The sequence below is a fragment of the Hippichthys cyanospilos genome, chromosome 6 (assembly GCF_059441005.1).
Source record: "Hippichthys cyanospilos isolate Australia breed blue-spotted pipefish chromosome 6, RoL_Hcya_1.0, whole genome shotgun sequence".
In the NCBI taxonomy this organism is placed as follows: Eukaryota; Metazoa; Chordata; class Actinopteri; order Syngnathiformes; family Syngnathidae; genus Hippichthys; species Hippichthys cyanospilos.
The window spans coordinates 6,165,833-6,184,539 of record NC_142374.1 but is presented as its reverse complement, the minus strand read 5'-3'; the positions used below and the strand labels follow the sequence as shown (position 1 = coordinate 6,184,539).

At 44.8% G+C, this 18,707-nt stretch overlaps 1 protein-coding gene and 1 long non-coding RNA gene across 5 annotated transcripts; one reads left to right on the top strand and one right to left on the bottom strand.

The window, feature by feature from the left end:
* The first annotated feature begins 990 nt into the window (after window positions 1-990).
* znf469 (zinc finger protein 469) lies at window positions 991-13,446 on the top strand. 3 transcript variants are annotated; one of them, XM_088418366.1, is made up of 3 exons: window positions 991-7,834; window positions 7,991-11,532; window positions 11,617-13,446. In XM_088418366.1, the coding sequence occupies exons 1-3, from the start codon at window positions 991-993 to the stop codon at window positions 12,250-12,252; spliced, it is 11,022 nt and encodes a 3,673-aa protein (XP_088274492.1). In that variant the 3' UTR covers window positions 12,253-13,446. The 3 variants fall into 3 exon arrangements, with proteins under 3 accessions (XP_088274492.1, XP_088274490.1, XP_088274491.1); XM_088418364.1 differs by having other exon boundaries at window positions 991-7,465; window positions 7,544-13,446; XM_088418365.1 differs by having other exon boundaries at window positions 991-7,801; window positions 7,922-13,446.
* On the bottom strand, window positions 13,174-18,707 carry LOC148421982 (uncharacterized). Of its 2 annotated transcripts, none has more exons than XR_015866004.1 (4): window positions 18,527-18,707; window positions 18,098-18,158; window positions 15,571-15,697; window positions 13,174-13,827 (listed from the first exon to the last, which is right to left on the bottom strand). It is a non-coding gene; the product is annotated as an uncharacterized LOC148421982 (long non-coding RNA). The 2 variants fall into 2 exon arrangements; XR_015866005.1 differs by having other exon boundaries at window positions 15,576-15,697.

Below are 18,707 nucleotides of genomic sequence, written 5' to 3'. Positions count from 1 at the left end.
TAATGATGATGGTGTCCTGTGGCTTCTGCATGCCAAAGCCACGGAAAAACGAAAAGTAGGTTAGATTTAGGTTCCCTATGAATGACTTTTTGGTGCTTAACTGTAGCTTTCATCTGGTCTGGCCTCAAAAAGAAACAGCAGCACTTGGCCAAAGTAAACTAGGACCTGAGAGGCCGCGTCTGGGATTCCTGCAACAAACGTCACTGTACCCAATATTAAATGTCTAACGACTGCTCCACTAATCTCCGATGCTCCTCCATGATCTAAGTCTTTTTGAGCAAAAGAAGTCATTTATCTAATGCCAGGTTTTTTGAGATTGCCTCAGCTTTTGTATCATCCTCTTACGTCTGCATCAAAACTGCATGTCTGTTTAATGGAATAATATACGTATTCTAGGACTGGGACTGCGTTGTAAATACAGTTTATTTTCCTGCTTGTTGATTTGTCTCGACTAGGACATTTTCAATTGGGTTGCATTTATGTTACTGGCAATCTGAACAGATTGGGTTTTAGAAGTAACTTTATAATATGATGCGATGGTGCTCTCTGCTGGCTGAAACGAGTAGAAAATGTTCACTTCACTCATGAAAATCAGTTTTTCAAAGTTCTTCATTTGTCTAGCTGATCACTCTCAGTTCTAGTGTTTTTAAGTACAAATTGGTGTAACTCATTTCTTTTCCTGCATTCATAGAAAATGAATCACCCAAGATGTTTTTCTAATCTAACTGTTAAAAAGAGCATTTGGATGAAACGTTTTAAGATTGTTACCCAATAGTGTATTTTGTGTGTGTCCCCCCCCAGGTCTGATTTGCCGGGCTGCCAGATCGTCAGCACAAAATGATAGTAAAGAGATGAGCCTGCAGCAAGCAGCCCAGTCCTTGCACTTCCTGCCAGCGGACCTTTGCTGATTCATGCAATCCAGAAGACGATGCCTCTGTCACCCAGACACCTCATCTGAGAAGCGGACCTTCAAAGCACTGATTGTGCACCATGGCAGGAGAGACTCAGCGAATGCATGCTGTCAAAGAGCTGGGCGCTGAGTCCAAACTGCAGGATGAAGGGACAGCGGTGCAACAGCAGAGTGTCAAAACCACAAAGGAGTCTTCAGAGCACTTTTCAAGCACAGACACTGATGCCACAGCCAGCAGCAGAGGCCCCAAGCTTGACAAAGTAAAAAAGGAGTGTAACGGTACTCAGCAGCGCGAGGCTGTAATTCGGCCGCAGCAGGCAGGCAAGATTGACTTCCGATCACTGCAGAACAGATCAAAGTTTGCCACTGACAGAACCTGGTCCAGTGGCAAAGGAAGTCCCCAGTCGCCAAGCGGAAAGGGACGCGGCAGAGAGAAGAGCAAGCGGTCTGGGAAGTCGGAACGTAGCAACCCACAGCACCTGTACAGTCTCAGCATTACCAACGCACGCTCCAACCTCAACATTGGGATTGCCTACCCACAGCAGAAGGTTTCACCAGCAACAAAACTGGACACTGCCTCTGGCCCACTCGCGAGCAGCTACAGATTCCACGCTCCCAGTATACCGGAGAGAGAGGTTGAGATCCAAGAAGAGCTCAGCTATAGCCGCTGTTTCCAAGAGGCCTCCTCGAATCTTACCTCTCCAAGCTATACCTCACAGGCACTGGGATCTACAAGTGGGACATCATCCCATCAACATCTCCCCCTGTCACAGAAACAGCAGCCGGCCGCAATGGAGAACAACAATGCACAGTCGGGCGGCCAGCTGATCTTGACTGACTTTCAGCTGAATGCTTCTAACACGTGGCAGTCTCCTGAGAGGACTTTTAATGGTGCTAACTACGCTTCGTCACAAAAATCCACTGCTCGTACAGACAGCAAGACTAATGCCCTTGTGCCTGGCTCTTTTCAATATGGATATAATTTTCTGGAAGAGTCAACTTCTGACTCTTTTCCCTGTGAACGGAACCCGCAATCCCAAGACTTTACAGACTCCTCCCTGGGTTCTGTTCACGGGGCTCATAATTCATTTTCCTTTTTGCCTGCAGAGGGGCCAAACCTTGCTCAAACCAGCACTAAATTCACTAATGAACAGCAGTCGGAGCACAGACGCTCTTACCCTCACAGCCAGCAATCACAGTTTGTTCAAGGGGTTGCGGCCTCCGTTCAGTGCCCCAGGAATCTGAGCGAGGACTCGACCAGCAGTGACAGCTCCGCTTCCGTCTCGCAGCAGCCGGAGCCAGGGAAGAATGCCCTGCCAGAGTGCACAGATGGTCTAGGACAGCTTGATGGTAAAGAGGTAGCCATAGCCCCAGGGAGCACAAGGAGCTGTCACCTGAAAGACACCAATGCCAACCAAAGAACACAAGCTAGTGTGCACCACCAAGCGAGCGTGCGCCACACCAGAACTATTCCACACACACAAATGCACTTTCTTAGCAAGACGTTAAACAGTTCGACAGTCAATCGTGTTCACGCAGGCTCAGTGCAATTTGATAAGACTGGCAATAATAGTGTTTTGAATGCGTTACCACCTTCGTGGGAGGGGCTTAGTAAGACATTTTTACCAGAGGAGCAAAACTCAATTCAGTACAGTGATGTGACTGACAAGTTTCAGTTTCAAAACCAGTCTCCGACTGACAAAAGGCCAAATATTGCTAAAGACAACAGAATGCAGTGGCAGCAACTCCGACCAGCAGCAGAATTGAGTAATCAAAGCAAAATAAGTAATCAGAAAGTCTCCTACGTGATTTCTCCTTCTGAATGGCAGGATGATAATAAATCACACAAAAATAGCCTGGTAAAAATCCCCAATTCATTTCAAAGCAGCAGAAGTAGTGAAGGTTTTTCCAACCAAAGACAGGAGGCTGTCAAACAGATCTCGACTTTCAAAGTAGAAATGAGTCACGCACAACTCTGTGAATCCAAAAATAAGCCTTTGTATTTCGGGCTTAACCAAAATATTCCTGTCTCAACCTCCAGGAACTACAGCTATTCACCCTTACAAGTCGCACCCATGGGCCTTATGATGGTCTCACCTTACGAATCCCCGTTACCCTCCCCAGCTCATACCCCTGCATCCAGTAGTACCTGCTCTTCCCTGTCTCCGGCATCCACCAGCCCAGTCAACAACACCACAGAGGATGGTCAAATGTCAAAGTCAGGTGCCCCCGTCTCCTTTTTTCACCAGCCCCAGTCCAAAACCCAGGTAGCCGCCGATCACCTTAACACTCACCCCCATCAGTTTCACGCCGAAGGGCAAAGAAACATTCCTTACGCACCAGACAGAGACAAAGACAACTTGATGGGGTACCTTCAGAGCAACGCACACACAAAGACAACAACGGAGGGGGGCAAAGGTTACATAGACAGTTATGGGATGGAGCATCACCAGCCTCCCCCGCCTTACTCCGCACATCAGCTGTTCCCCACCTCATTAACCACTGCAAATCTTGATCAGTTAGATGTACTTCTGACTTGTAAGCAGTGTGATCAGAATTTTAGCAATGTTGCCTCTTTTCTCGGCCACAAGCAATACTGCACACAGCCCAACGTGCCAAAGATAGAAGACAACAGGAAGTTCCACACAGAACCACCGAAAGCAGGGCCATCACCATCAAATGTTTCGATGTCAAGATGCCCTTCTGACCTTCATCTTTCTTTTCTGGGCCTTAATAAGAATGGAGAACTGATACCTGACAATGAAACGAAAGTTGACAGCAAGGACGATCCACTGAAACTGAACTTGTTCTCTGGGTCTGGCAACCTCCCTGAACTGGAAATGGAGGATGCCAAATTAGACAGCTTAATTACAGAAGCTCTGAACGGGCTCGGGTACCAGTCAGACAATGCGGAGATAGACAGTAGCTTTATTGACGCGTTTGCTGATGATGACCTCAACACTGTCAAAGCAACATCAAACAAGCAGTGTGTGAAAACAAAAGAATCTGTCGTAATTGAGAACAAAGACAAACAAGCAGCCCTCGACAGCAGCTCTTCCACACAGGAAAAGTCTTTTTATCAATCAGATGCTGACAGCCCGAAGAGAAATAAAACATGCAGCGACAAAGTTGTGAAAACACCTACGAATCTTCCGCGTGATCAGAAAAAAAGCAACACCAAAAAAGAGACCTCTCCTAAAAACACCAAAACTGCCTCAAAGGAGAAGATGAAGGAACACGAGAGTAAAGTGAAGGAGGCAAGAAAGCTGTGCAAAAGTGACGATGAAAGCCCAAGCACCCCAAGGATTCTCTTATCCAGCGGCTTCTCAGAACGCTGCGCTTTTAAAAGCCTTCCGGACAGATCAGCACTCGGAGTGTCAATGCCCAACCAGACCTCCACAACTACAACGCCGAAGCCTGCCGTGAAAGAGAGCAAGAGGAGAAGCACTGGGGGTGGTACTTGGAGCAAAGAACTCATACATAAAATAGTTCAGCAAAAAAATAAGCTCAATGTTAAAGGCAGCAAAAACCTCCAGTTTTCCCTAGTGATGGAAAGGCTGACACCCGCCGTACAGAACCCTGCATTCGGAGAGTACGACTATGTCTCAGACTCGGATGATGAATGCGAGCCAGTAAAGATAGCGAGCCAGGGCCGACTTAACCAAAGTAGTCGCTGTAAATACACATACAGCAAGGAGTGTAAATGGCGAGCTCGGAGTGAGAGGGACCAAGCAGCGTGGAGGCATGACTCGAAAGAGTGTTTTGAGGTGAAGAAAAGTGAGACTTCTCTTTCGCCCGAGAAACACGGTTCCCCACAGAGACTCAAGAGGAGGGGTAGCAGATCTTCCACAAGCAGTGAACTCAGCACATCTGTGAGTGTTTCGAGCGACTCCGCGACCAGTCCTAAAAACGTTGACCGCGTCGAATCAGACTGTGAGAGGAAAGCCAACACTACAAGAAAAGAATCTCCCGAGCCGAAGGGCAATGAAAATGCGTCCTCACAGAAGTCCTGCCGCGAGACCGGAGCGCTAGCACTGACGTTCACAAAATCTCTGAACAGGTGTAACGCTGACATAAGCAATCTCTTTGACAACAAAGATAGCACGGACAAATCAACAAATACAATTATACGCGCTGGAAATGTTGACCCAATGCCAACCTCCTCAGTCGCAGCTTTTGAAAAATTACCATACAGCAATATCAAATCAAGAGAGCCAATTTCAAACAGCAAGGAAAATATCCTCGCAGTCAGCGTGTGCACCAAAACACTAGAAAACACAGACAATCTCTGCCCCGAAGAAGAACAGAGCCAGTGTGGCAGTGCAAAAAACAAACCATTGCAGTTCATTTCACATTCTCCCTCTGACAACAAAGAAAGAGAATCCAATGTTGACAAACCTAAAAAGGGGAGAAGACGTCAGAGGCCCCGCCCTGCACAAGCAGAAATGTCAGGCAACTCTACCTTTGAAAAACAGAGCGACAGTGTGCGCGTGGCAAAGGAGGCGAAGGCTGATGCTTTCGTCAATGAACTGGACATGCACAAACCTGCATCTCTTTGCACCTCGCTGATTGATGAAGTGTGCCTTTCACCAACCCATAGCCAAGGTCCCTTGATGCAAAAAGACACACTGCACCTCATGCCTTACAACCTGGATCAAGATCAGGGGCTCATGAAGTCTCCTCTCACGTTTGACACGTCGTCAATGTTTAGTGACCTGGCGGCATTCGACGGTGGCCTTTACACTGACATGCCGATTCAGAAAGAGGGTTTCCATTCATTAGAGAACACAGCTGACAAAAAAGAAGAGTTTGTGCCCTCATTTTCTCCTTTTCTGGAGCAGAGAGACTGGAACCTAATTGTAAGCCCAGTGCTACCAGATGAGATTTCTCAGTATAAAGATAACTTTGACAAATCCAGTGAAAAGAAATCGGATTACAATGATGTTGCCTCGTCTCTGCCAGAAAAAATAATCGACTACAGTGCAAATCTTAACAGCTGCGCCTCTGAGGACGAATTGGAAATCAAGCGAATCGTGAATGAGCTTGAAAACCAACTACAGACAACTAGGTTGGAAACTCCGCTTAGCCAAGAAGAGCCGAAGCAACTGCAAATGAGCAAATTCTCACCTTTACGGCTGAGTGAAGAGTCTGAAAACGATACCGTAGACGCGCCGGTGGCATCGGAGCCCTTCACTGAACCAGAACTTCCATGGGCCAGTCCATTCCATTTTGACCTTATGAGTGGACACCACAGTCCCCACAGCGGTATTCACGGTGAGCCTTCAGCAAAAAAAGATGGCGGCAGTTCAAATGCAATTATCATGGCCGCACAACTCCATGATGACAAGTCAGAGGAGAGAAATCTGAAAAACGGCATTACCGTTGGAACAAAAGTGGAGGATTTCTTAGAACAAAACCAATACGCAGAGAACCTGATGAAAAATATTGAGGTCATGTCCGACTCTCTATTCAAAAGTAAATCCCTTATATCAGAACACAGGGAGCCAAATGCCACCTCTCTCGTAAATCCACAACAAGAAAGAGAGTGTCATTCACCTAAGGGAGGGGATCACAGTGAAAAGGAGGCAATTACTGAGAAGCAGAACATACTTTCACCTTCAAATATCAAAGAGCAGAAGGACAATATTGAATCCATTCTCAAAGAGTCACAATCATCGCTCCTTCACAGCGCTGACCACATTGTCTATGTAAACCAGCAGATTTCATCAGAGCCAATTGAACCATCTAAAAACAGAATTAGCAAGGCAGAGATGGAATTAATTTCAGATGGGCATGTACCTGAGAAGAATACGCTCATTGAATCTTCTCAGCACCCAGGCGTAGTGGATTCACATGCAGATGAAGACGCTAACACAGACAAAGATGTGAATCAATTACTTCAAAATTGCGATGGCCCACCGCGTTTCACAGACAGCTCTGAGGAAACAGGAGAACACATTCCTTCGTCACCGACTCTCCTTCAATGCAACGTAGACATGCACAAGTCACCAGAAGATCCGATGGCCTGTGGTGATGAAGCGAAATCTGAGCACGCCGAAAGTACCGTTGAGAACGGGTATCGTTCGGTTGAAATTCACAAAGTTAACCCAAGTCCTGACTTATTAGTAGACATAATGACCACAGATAAGCCCTGCAGCCCAATTATTGCGGAAAGCAACACAGATAGCACCCAGAGCGAATTAGCATTTCAAGACATCCAATCAATAGGACAAAGCAGTCTGTTAGTCCTTAGCCAGATGGAAAGCCTCAATAACTCCAATGTTACAAGTCATCCATGCCAGACTCCGCAGCTTACTGGCTCTTTAAAAAGTGAATCCAATTTGTCTTTTAGTACAATTCGTAAAAAAGAGGATATTTTAGATATTCACGACATCCGAGAAGATCTACCTGTGGACTTCATGGCAAGCCACCTGAATTCACCGTGCCGAGAAAAAGTAGAAGGAGATCAGTGTACCTTTCTACATACAACTTCACCAGTCAGCCCAATTTTAGCACAGCAGCCGGAAATCCACATACAAGAAGACACACAACGAAGTCAATGGGCGTCTGTCGACTCAAGTCCAGTTCAAAGAACAAGATTACCTGGGACCAAACCCGAAAGCCAAAAGGAAGTTATGGACTGTGACGTAGCCATGGAGACAACTGTCGAGCTAGACTGTTCTTTGATGAGCCCGCCACACCTCGAACTCCCTAATTCTGACACCAACATACATGTTCCTTCTCCCGCATCCTGCAGAGTTGATCCGTCACAAAGATTCAACGAAAGCGATACTTCTCATAATTTTAAACCCAGTCCCCTGAATTACAAAAACAGTTCAGATGAGCCTCCACAACTGACTCAATATGACTACATACCGATCTCACCAGCAAGCAAATTGAATGACGATTCCTTCATAAAACCGGGTCATAGCAATGAAAATGAGCAATGCTTAACTCCAACATTGACTTTTAGCAAACCATCAACCGACACAGCATTGTCACTGAACCCAGTTGAGCCAAATAAAGTCATTTCATTAAATGAGCCACTGGTTATACAAGACATTTGTTTGGGCCTTTCAGCTGAAATCCAAAGCAAAGATTCTTCAGCTGTTAATACAAATGTAAAGGAGGTTGTGGAGGTTAGGCCTGATCCCAGTGAGCCAAGCAAAGGGCCTCTTACAAAGGTTGAATCGTCATTAGCTGTGGCACAGCACAGTCAACAAAACATTTCAGGTTGTCTGCTCACCCCTAAGCCACTCATCCTCTGCAAAAATGAGCCAAAATTGGAACCTGGCCATTGTTTGAAAAAAGAAACATCACCAAAAATGCTTCAGAACAACCTTCAGCAGGGGAAAGTACTTTGTGAAATCTGCTTCCTGTGTTTCAGGACCGTGCCAGGTTTGAAGAGACATAAGGCTATGAAACATGTGGCCCGAGCTGAAAAGCGTGTTGGCCCACCAAGCACAATATCAGGCAATCAAGGCCTGTCTCTTACTTATGAAGAGAAAGAACATAAAGATGACTCACGGTCTTACCCGATCCAAATAGAGGCCATGAAAGAGTCAGGTACCACCCAAACATTGAAAGCTTCGACAAATGAGTCTGCCGCGGAGGACATGGAAGCCGAGGCAAATGCAATGACAGGGGATGAAACGGTCAATCAAAACTGCCTGCTGCCAACCGTAACAAAAAAGAACAGCAGAGCTCGGAAGAACAAAAATAGCGAGGTAAACTCAAAGCTTGACCCGTTCTCGGATGAACTTTTGAATATATTAAAAACAGACCTCCTTCAGGCTATTACTCCCGAGTTTAAAAGCGGTGTGCTGCTCGAGCAAGAACAGCCTGACAGACATAGAGCTGAAAAAGAGGAAACACTTTCAAATTATGGCTCTGAAAAAACGTGCCCATCTCCAACTGAAAGGACAAATGTTCTCAAGGAAACTGCCGGATTCAATAGTGCCACAGATACAGACAAAATTTTACTCGCCGACTCGAGTGAGAAGTTAAAAGGGGAAGTACGTCCAAGTAATAATCCGTCGGTAGAGGAGAACACCACAAGCAAACACTCCAGTCTGTGTGCTGCTACAGATGAGAGCGATGAACATGGACATTCAAATGAGAAGCTCACCCGAGAGATCCTTAGAAAAGTGGCAGTCGAGGTCAAGTGTGAGCTAAACGACGTCTCGTCAGACAAGCTGCATCCACTCGCTTGTTTGACTCCACCTCCTCTCACTCCTCCCGGCATGAATCCTGATCTGAAGGCCTTACTTGACGATGACACCATATTCTCCCAATTATTTCCAAGAGACGAGGAGGCAAAAAGAAAAAAGTGCCCGCGAGTTTATGGGAAAAGAAATAAAAGACAGAAGCTCATGTCCGATTCTGACATCACTCCGGACTGCACATCTACAACGGAAATACACCATACAGCCGCTCATTTGGAGAACCAAACAGATAAGACGCTCACTGACGACAAAGCAACCTCCTGTGAATATGAGACAATATCGATTGATGATGCCATCATGTTAAACATGTGTCACAATAGTGCCCTGAAGGTCCCTGATGTAAAGCCAATGTCGGATGGTAGAAAAAGCTCTCAAGAAAACCTCCAAAATCAAAGTCCATTTCACAGAAGTGTTGATCAAGCTTCAGTTGAGTGGAGTAGCACTCAGGATTTCCGTGCCCCGAGCGCAGACTCTACGGTGACATCTGAGCCAACCACCGGTCAAGGAGAAGCTTTAAAGCCAGGTTGTTCCCCGCCCATGCAGGATGATGCCTACACTGCGGAACGTGTTACGGAGAGTTCTCATAACCTGCACATTGATATTCAAAACATCAACACCACCTTTCAACTTCCTGAAATTCAGTTCTTTGATTCTAGCAAAGACATCTCGGTAGCTCCCCCCACTGCAACTGGCGAGATGGAGAACAAGGATGAAGAAAAGTCGAAGAAGCTAATGGAGCGGCGAGGCCGAAAGCGACAAGAAGGCGCAACAAAAGTGAAAGACAAGCAGTACAAGTGCAAGGTGTGCTTCACTTGGTTTCTCACTCTCGGTGAGCTCAACTTTCACAAGTTGTCCCACAATCCATCCCCGCCTCCAACCTGCTACATGTGTGTCCAGCGCAAGTTCAGTTCCAGGGAGCAGTTGCGAGACCATCTGTGGGAGAAGCATGCAAAGAACAAAACTGGGATTTGGACCTGCGGAATGTGCTTGAAGGAGATCTCGGATGTGTGGATGTACAATGAGCATTTGCGAGAGCATGCCACTCAGTTTGCTCGCAGAGGTCAGACTCAGGGCTCCATGTTGACCATTCCAGGCTGCTTCATGCAGGAAACAGCCGTGAAGAACTTCATCACTTCCATCATGCAGCACCGGCCGAGCAAAGCTGATAGAGAGTCCAGCAAAGCCACTAAGGAGCAAGAAAAAGCCGGAGCTGTAAACGCCCCCCTGGAAGCAGGCAAAACCCCGGAAGGGGCGGAGCGAAAGCCGCACAAGTCTAAAGGCGGCGCTGGCTCAGGCGGCAACAGGAACGCACTGACCCCACTTGAGGTCCTTCACAAAACAGAAGCGCCCAAAAATGTGGAGATGCATCCCAATTGCAAGGACCCCTCCAGAGACTGCCACCACTGTGGGAAGCGCTTCCCCAAACCCTTCAAACTTCAGCGACATTTGGTAGTTCACAATTTGGAGAAGATTTTCTTGTGTCATAAATGTCCAGTCTCATATCAAGAGGCCCAGGACCTCAAAGAGCATCTGAAGATAGCGCACAAGGAAGCCGACGAGCTGGACTCCAAACACACCACGCTCTACACCTGTGAGCTGTGTGCTGATGTCATGCACGTGATTAAAAAGTCTTTCATCTGCAGCACCTGCAATTACACCTTCTCTAAGAAGGAGCAGTTCGATCGCCACATGGAAAAGCACCTGTCAGGTGGGAACAAAATCTTCAAATTCCGGGGCGTTCACAGGCCCGGCAAAGCATCTCTGTGCAAAGATGACGAATGTGATTTCCCAGCAAGTAAAAAGAGAAAGATTCTCTCTGACAGTCTGCAGGAGAATAGCACAGACAGCGGCATTGCCAGTGTGGGCTCGCTGCACCTAAATCAAGCCTCAGAAACACAGACTCCCAATGCCATGGTGCCCATGCTGGATGACTCCACGCAGACCACCACCAGTGACACAAACGGCACAAACGTAAAGACTGAGGACATTGCGGAGGATTACACGGAACTGCTGGTGGAGTTGGAGAAGTGCATTTCTATGGACTGCTCGGCCGCTGGCCCCAAGGAGGAGGAAACGGAAGGAACGCCCGCAGCTAATCTCAACCGAGAGAGTAATGGCGAATCGACGGCCGAAGCGCGCGATGTGAAAGAGGAGAATGAGTCGGTGTGCATTCGAGTGGAGACCCCCCGGTTGACGCCATTTCAAGAGAGAATTAGTGAGACGGAGGCGACGACAATAGGGAATGACATCTCAGCTCTTGACGCCACGGAAACAAATGATTCACTTACACCAAGTAAGGACTCTTCCAGCAGCCCGGGAGAAGAACAAGTCACTGCGAAAACACTTGAGTCACAACAGGCAGCTGATGGGATGACTGAGAATTCTACACGCAGGGCTGTCAGCAGACAACAAGCTTCATTTAATGGGGCGGAACCGAAGGACAAAATCAGAACTAGTGACAGCGGCAAACCCAGCATGAAGGCCACAGAATCAACGGTGCTCCAAACCAAGACTTCTGCCGCATCCTCTGCATCAAATGAGGAGAAAGAATACCAGAGGGCACAGAAGAAGAGGAAGGACATAAAATCCCTCCACGGCGTGCAGAGAGTTTCCTTCCCAGCAACTCAGGAGAACTTTGCCATGGACTCCAAGGCCAAAAAGAAGCACCACACTGGCAAGTCTTTGAATCCCTCTGCGCAAAGAAAATTTGACAGCCCCAACGACTACCCCGTTCTAACGTCGGTGCGGGATGATGTTGTGAGCAACAAAATAGTGTCCAAGTGCAAGACATCCACCTTGGGATTGCATTTAAAGCGAAGTTTGCTTGATAGTTGTACACCAAAGAAAACCGACATTTCAACCCCTCTTAACGGAGATTACAAGAACAAAAAGGGAGCCGTGGGGCGACCACTGCACACCTCGATTTCTAAAGTGTCTTCTGTCCCCATGAACAATTCCTTGAACAAGTCCAGGCCAAAGCAGGGAGTCAGGTCTGTTGAGAGCCAGTCTTACAGGACAGCAGAGTCCCAAAACCACCTCCTAAGCCAGCTCTTTGGCCAGAAACTCACAAGCTTTAAGATCCCTTTGAGGAAGGACACATCCGAATCTATAAACTGACATTGAGGGACCCATGAATTGAAAACCTTTACATTTCGCAGTTTTTAATTATTTTATACTTAATTCATTATAGTGAATGAGATTGCACAGCTCTTTTCTGTGAAATGCTATCTTAAATGCGTAGTCACTTTATGTCTCCTTTGTCATGCGCTTGTGTCACACAAATGTGAGGACGAATGCCAAAAAAGATGATTTTAAAAATTAAGGTTATTCAGAAAAATCTTTTCTGCTTTTGCTTTGTAAGGTATATATATATATATATATATATATATATATATATATATATATATATATATGTGTGTGTGTGTGTGTGTGTGCTTTATCTGTTCCAGAGATTATATTTCAGATGTTTATGAAAAAAAAAAAGAAAAAGAATACTTGAAAAGATAGTCAAGTACATACTTTTAAGAAATGCATGTTCATTTTGCATTCAGAACATGGTCTAATCCAAGTACGTCTTTCTTTGAAATGGACCAAATGATGTAACTGATGACCTGGACTATTGTCTTTGTACATGCTTTCAACATATAATTGTATTATTGTAACATTACTGCACTGCATTCTATTAGCCTTTTGTATAAATGTTACATGGTGCTACGTTGTGTTTTATTGTAATGTGAATGCCAATGTCCTGAGAAGGGAACATGAGACCTGTAGCAGTTATCCAGCACATCGATCACATTGTGTGTTTACTGGTTCAATCAAGATACTGTGTAAACTCTCCAAGGGCTTCATCTGTAGGCTGCTCCCAGATCACGTTAGGAAAGATTCCATTGTATAAACTCAGGTGCATTCAAGGGCTTCGCCGTCCTTCCACCTGTATTCGGAGTTCTTCCCATGCACTGACAACACCAAACTCTCCCCCACACACGAACACACGCACTTGCACACGATTACTCGCCGCAAAAACAACCATCTGTGTCAGCGACTCCAAACTGTTTAATACTGAAGAGTATTTACTTGGACAACAAAAGGTGCTTTATTTTGTTTATACTGTATGTATCTTGTTTTTGTATAATATTGTAGGTAGGTCATTGTCTGTGTAATGCTTCATGTCAAAGTTTTATTTTAATAATGTGCAAAAGAATGACAAGAAAGGGAAGTGCATAAGTGCAGTGTGTGCCTCGTGCAAGCTGTAAAGTGGATCACCAAGTGCCTATTTTATAGTTGTTATTAAAGATCTGTATCGATCCCTCCTGGCTCTTTTCCTTCCATTGTACATCACTTTGCCATCCCCGCAGATCTGCTGTCACGCCGTGCGTCAAACACAAAGCAGCGCTGGTGCCACGAGGCAAAAACAGATGCGCGCGCATCGGTGACACGCTACATATTATTGCACACAACCCAGAACGGTTGTTACAAATGGGTCTTTACTACAAGGAGCCAGTGCCTATTTATCAAAGCGTGAGTTCTTCTGCAGCAGGCGCATGTCATGCTGTCCTCACACCATGTGTAGAGTGGCTTCTATTCCTACATGAGTATTTTGCCATCATCACATAGGAATAAAAAGCCATAGTACACACTGGCTTGCATGTGGCGACACGGAAGGCAGACAATCTCCGGGGATGATGGGACCTTAGGAAGAAAAAGAAAGATGGGAGGGGGGGGCAAACAGTTATTCCAGTAAAAGATTATTGTCGTACTAAGCTATCACCTGCACGGGAAATGCAACTCTGTCACTCTTTTATCGATCAGCGTGGTCTCATTCTATTTTATTCTGGCACAATAAATATGAAAACTTGATGTGCTAAATATCAAGAAAGAAACGCTTGATCTATCTGGACAGATGTCTGACCTAATTGCATGTCAGACTACACCCACAAAAAGTGAAAATTAGTATATATATATGATAGGTTACGGCCCTATCAATAGCAAATAAAAGTACATTTAAACATAAATTTGGTAGCAAGAGCAAAAGATGTTGGACTAACAGTATCTTAAAGACTACGAAAAAACATCTTGTTAACATCGGGTTAAACATTTCAATTCCTGTTAATCAGTTTTATTTAATTTCCTTTAATGAAATTAATGTATTTAATTAATTAATGAATTGGAATTTTTTTTTTTTTTTTACAGTTAAACGGAAAGTACGAATGTGAGACATTTTCTTGACGTTTTCTGTGCCCTCACAAGTGTAAACAGCATTCTGATCAATATTGCTTTAGTGAAATATGGATTAAGTGGCAAAACCATTTTTTCTCATTTCAAGTGGCCATTTTGCCACCTGCTGTTGACTGAAAATGACATTGCATTTGCTCAGGTAGTGACCAATCACAGCTCAGCTTGCAAACCCAGACAAAGGGGTGATCTGTGATTGGTTGTTACCTGAGCAATTGATGTAATTTTCTGTTGAAAGCAAGTGGCTTGTTGAAATGGATAAAAAGGGGTAGATTTTGCTAGTTAAATGCAATAATAATCAGAATACTGTGTTTAGTAGTTGGACCACATTGAACAAATTATTGTGAAGAAAATTTTGGGCTCGGCTTTTCCTGCAAATTTCTGTACAGTGTTTTCCCATCTTATAAATACATGTGTTAAAGTATTGCACAACCTGAAAAAGAACAACATAATTAATACAAAACAACATATAATTAAATTGAAAAGGGAACTTTTAAATTGAACTAATTAAATGCACGTATTGACAGTTACACAAATAAAAAGAAGGTCAATACTATTGAATGGGTGACAATCAATTATGCAGTTTATATACAATGACTCTTAATTGTAGGTTTATCGTCGTTGATCGGTTGAGCAAAACAACACAATCCAAAACCTATGTGAGATGGTGATGGAACAAGGTTGCAAATTGAGTTGATCTATTCTCGCTGTGCGTTAACTCAACATAAACTGAGAGTCTCCTTCGGTCAGCTGTGCACTAGGAGAAAGCGATAGCCGAGTATATTTTGTGCAGGTGGCGGCTACTCTGTCACATAAAGTAGGAAACACCCACACGCACTCCCTCCCATCCCCCACTGGCGAACCTCTTTTTATCATGTGATCTATGAGGAAATTCTCCAGAGGCCCAGTCGCGCAGGAGCATGACAGGAACGCTTTGCACTTTGAAGTGGAGCGACATTATCAGGAAGTATCGTCTTGAAATAGCATCTCTTCTCTCCATTTGCGAGGCTCCTTCCCTGTCGCTTCTCATCTTCCGCTCGCTCCCCTCCGTCTGCTGACAGCCTCTATTTCGTCTCTTACTACCACCTCAGCAAGTCGCTTTTGTCTGCTTTTCTCTTTATTCCTCATCCATCTGTTTACTTCATCGCCGACAATTCGATCGCTCTCCCTGCCTGCCTTTCCTTTCCATTTTCATCTCACCTCACCTCCTGGTCGGCGCTCGGGGAGGCCGCCGGACGAGGGCCGCAAGAGACGAGCCGCCGGTCAGCAGTAATGACACTCGGGCCGAGGGTCACTCAGGTTGCCTCTGTTGGGAATGTGAGGGGAGCTAGAGATGGATGGGAAGAAGAAAAGGAATGACTGAACACGCAGACTGTATTTTAATGTAATTCCGCTGGGATGATGTGATGTGAAAGCTGTGTTCCACGGTGAGAATTTGTATGAATAATTCAATATAAACACATTTCCCTGGTGAGGATGAAGATGACACAGATATCAAGACATCAAACCAATGTAGCCTGACAACAATCACAACCGTGCCTCCACTCCAACCTGAAGAAACATCTACGCCCTGTCTCCTTGTTACAAATGTGTTGCACCTGACATAAGAGTTTAGGAAAGTAGGCTGTAAGGAGCTTGACGATGGATCGCTAAACCAGAGAGTGGATAAAAATACGGTGTGTATAAAATGGGGGAGGAAACATGAAAGTTAAGTCAAGCACACTTTAATTAGAGGCTTCTCAGCAGGAAGTCACAGCTCAAAGACTTTTATCGATTCAACCGTTTGTTACTTCGCCCGAGTCTGTGTGTAAGAGCGATACGATGAGAACAAAGGCGCTACCTGTTTGATTATACCGGCAATTAAAGGCGCCGTAGCAGCAAGGCCAGGCAAACAAATCAAATGCTGGCGGTGTGTGTAAACCAGCAACCCACATTGGTGTCATTGAAAACCGCTCAGTTTTGAGAGGAGGATCGCAACAGAGCATCAGCCCGATGACGTGCCTGTCGAGTGGAATGCGGTCACATGTTCAAGGTGTTGTCACTGTGAAATGGCTCCCGGTGAGAAAGAAAAGGTCATTGCTGTGTGCTGTGTGCATCTCTCCGTAATAGACGAGTCAATACAGTGCAGCTTTCCATATGCGGGGTGCAAAATAGGTCGAGCACTGTTTGGTTTGAAAATGGCGGGGTTCGGTTCAACTTGCTGGGATTAGATTTGATATGGTAGGTTTAGGAGGGTATGATTTTGTGACTTTTTGCTTCGTCCTAAGACATAGCTTGCCAAAACAAAGACGATTCAACATGTTACTCAATATATAAGTGGAATGATTTGAATTGTTTCACCGTACTTGCATATTTTTAACCAAAAAATGATTTTTTGGTTCAAATTGTTTTTTTGTTTTTATTTATTTTTTGTTACGCCTCTCTATTAACTCTTCAGATTGTCAGCTTTTCAACTGTGCGACTCCAACAATGCCAATATTCGTTTAATTCATGTAGTACATTCAGCCCACGCATATTAGGTACGAGGTTAAAAACACAAAAACATCTTTAGGATATACTAAGTAAAGCCAGTTAACATAAAAATGTAGCTTCAGAGGAATTCTGATCATTGACAAACCGATTTTTCTAGTTAGTCAAAACGGCTTTTTTTAATGAATTAATTTGACAGTAAGCTAATGAAAGTCCAAGCTGAATCTAGTTTTCGTGGCAGTTTGTCTAAGAAGGTGCTGCAGCAGGAATTGTTCCAGTGTGCCTTACATACCTTAAGGCCAGTAGCAAAATAAATAAATTGCCTTTCTAGCATTTGTTTGAGAACATACATGCGTATATCATAAAAACAAAATCGCTATCACTCATCACAATTCTAGATGTGCATCCACACATTGACTGTCTATTCAGAACATCTTTTATGTTTTGCTGTGGTACAAGTTAGTCAGTATATATATATATATATATATATATATATATATATATATATATATATATACTTTTTTTGATGAAATGAAATCTCAAAGAGCAATTGACAAGCCTGCATTGAAATAGATTCTGTAAAGTTTCCACCTGTTGGCCTGCAGACTTGCCTGTGCCCTACTAGCATCAGTCACAGAGACCTCGATTGGAATGCCTGCAATGTGATGGACCAAAACATTGAATTTGATCCGTCACTCTGTGCCTTCCGGCGGCTCCGTGTAAATCCACGCAGTGACTAAGTGAGCGGCATTCCCGCAGCCTGGGGGTTAAAATCCACCACAATTGCCACTGAAAGCTGCTCGTCTGTGACCTGCACGTCTGCGGCTCACAGCGAGAAGTCGATGACACACAAAGGAACACTGTGAGTCCAATATCACTCACTTCACATTTTGGTCAATGTCAACGCCTGTTGAATGTGACCTCAAACACGCTGCCGTCAAATCCGTCCTCCCACCTACCTGGCTGTACTAGCGTGTGTGACTTTGAACATCACAATACCCTTTTGAGATAACAGATTAGATGGCCGTCTGTTTTTTTTTTTTCTCGACGCCGTTAGAGGATGACTCACCGTATACGTATACGCAGACAAGCCACCATTGAAAATTTTGCCTTGACAAAGACAATAATATTTGGTTTTGACTGATGCTGTTTGAGAGATATTGATTGAAAAATGTGATTATTGATGGGGTTGTAAGGTTGGAGTGGTATAGAAATATATGGCACCATACTGACAACTGTGTCTATATATTTCACTTACCTTGAAAAGTTAGATGAGTTATATTAGCTCTCAGTACGATGCATTTCTACGCCACTGTGACCTGCAATGACGCAATAATAAAATATTTTGACATGAATACCTGTGTCAATCAATAGTCAACATTATTATTGCTGCCAAAAGCAGTGCCACATTCTTGTGCTGGATCTGATTATATTGCGCAAGGAGTCATCATCTTATGGCTAGTCGGTCACCTGACTGTGTCCCAAAGGGCATTGCTGTCGTGTCCATCATGTACAGGATGTGAATAATAATGATGAGCACTACATTACACACATAGTGACACATTTCAAAAAGGTAAATCCCGAGAACAATTGTGTCAGCTAAACTAAAGCCAGGTGGCGTGCAGACCGCACAACAAAAGGCACTAATGAATGAAGTCACAGATGCACGATAATTTGGCATACATACCTGCGGCTCTTCATTCATTCAGCAGACCCTCCCTCATCTTCTTCTTGGTTTGTCTGGCAGCCTCCCGCCTGCCTGAGAGAGTGTGCTCACCCCATTGAATTGGGGACCAGGGCTCAGCTGCAGAGACTGACATCATCCTTTCACAGAGGAGGTTTTCCCCACCCGCTATCTGCACCCTCTC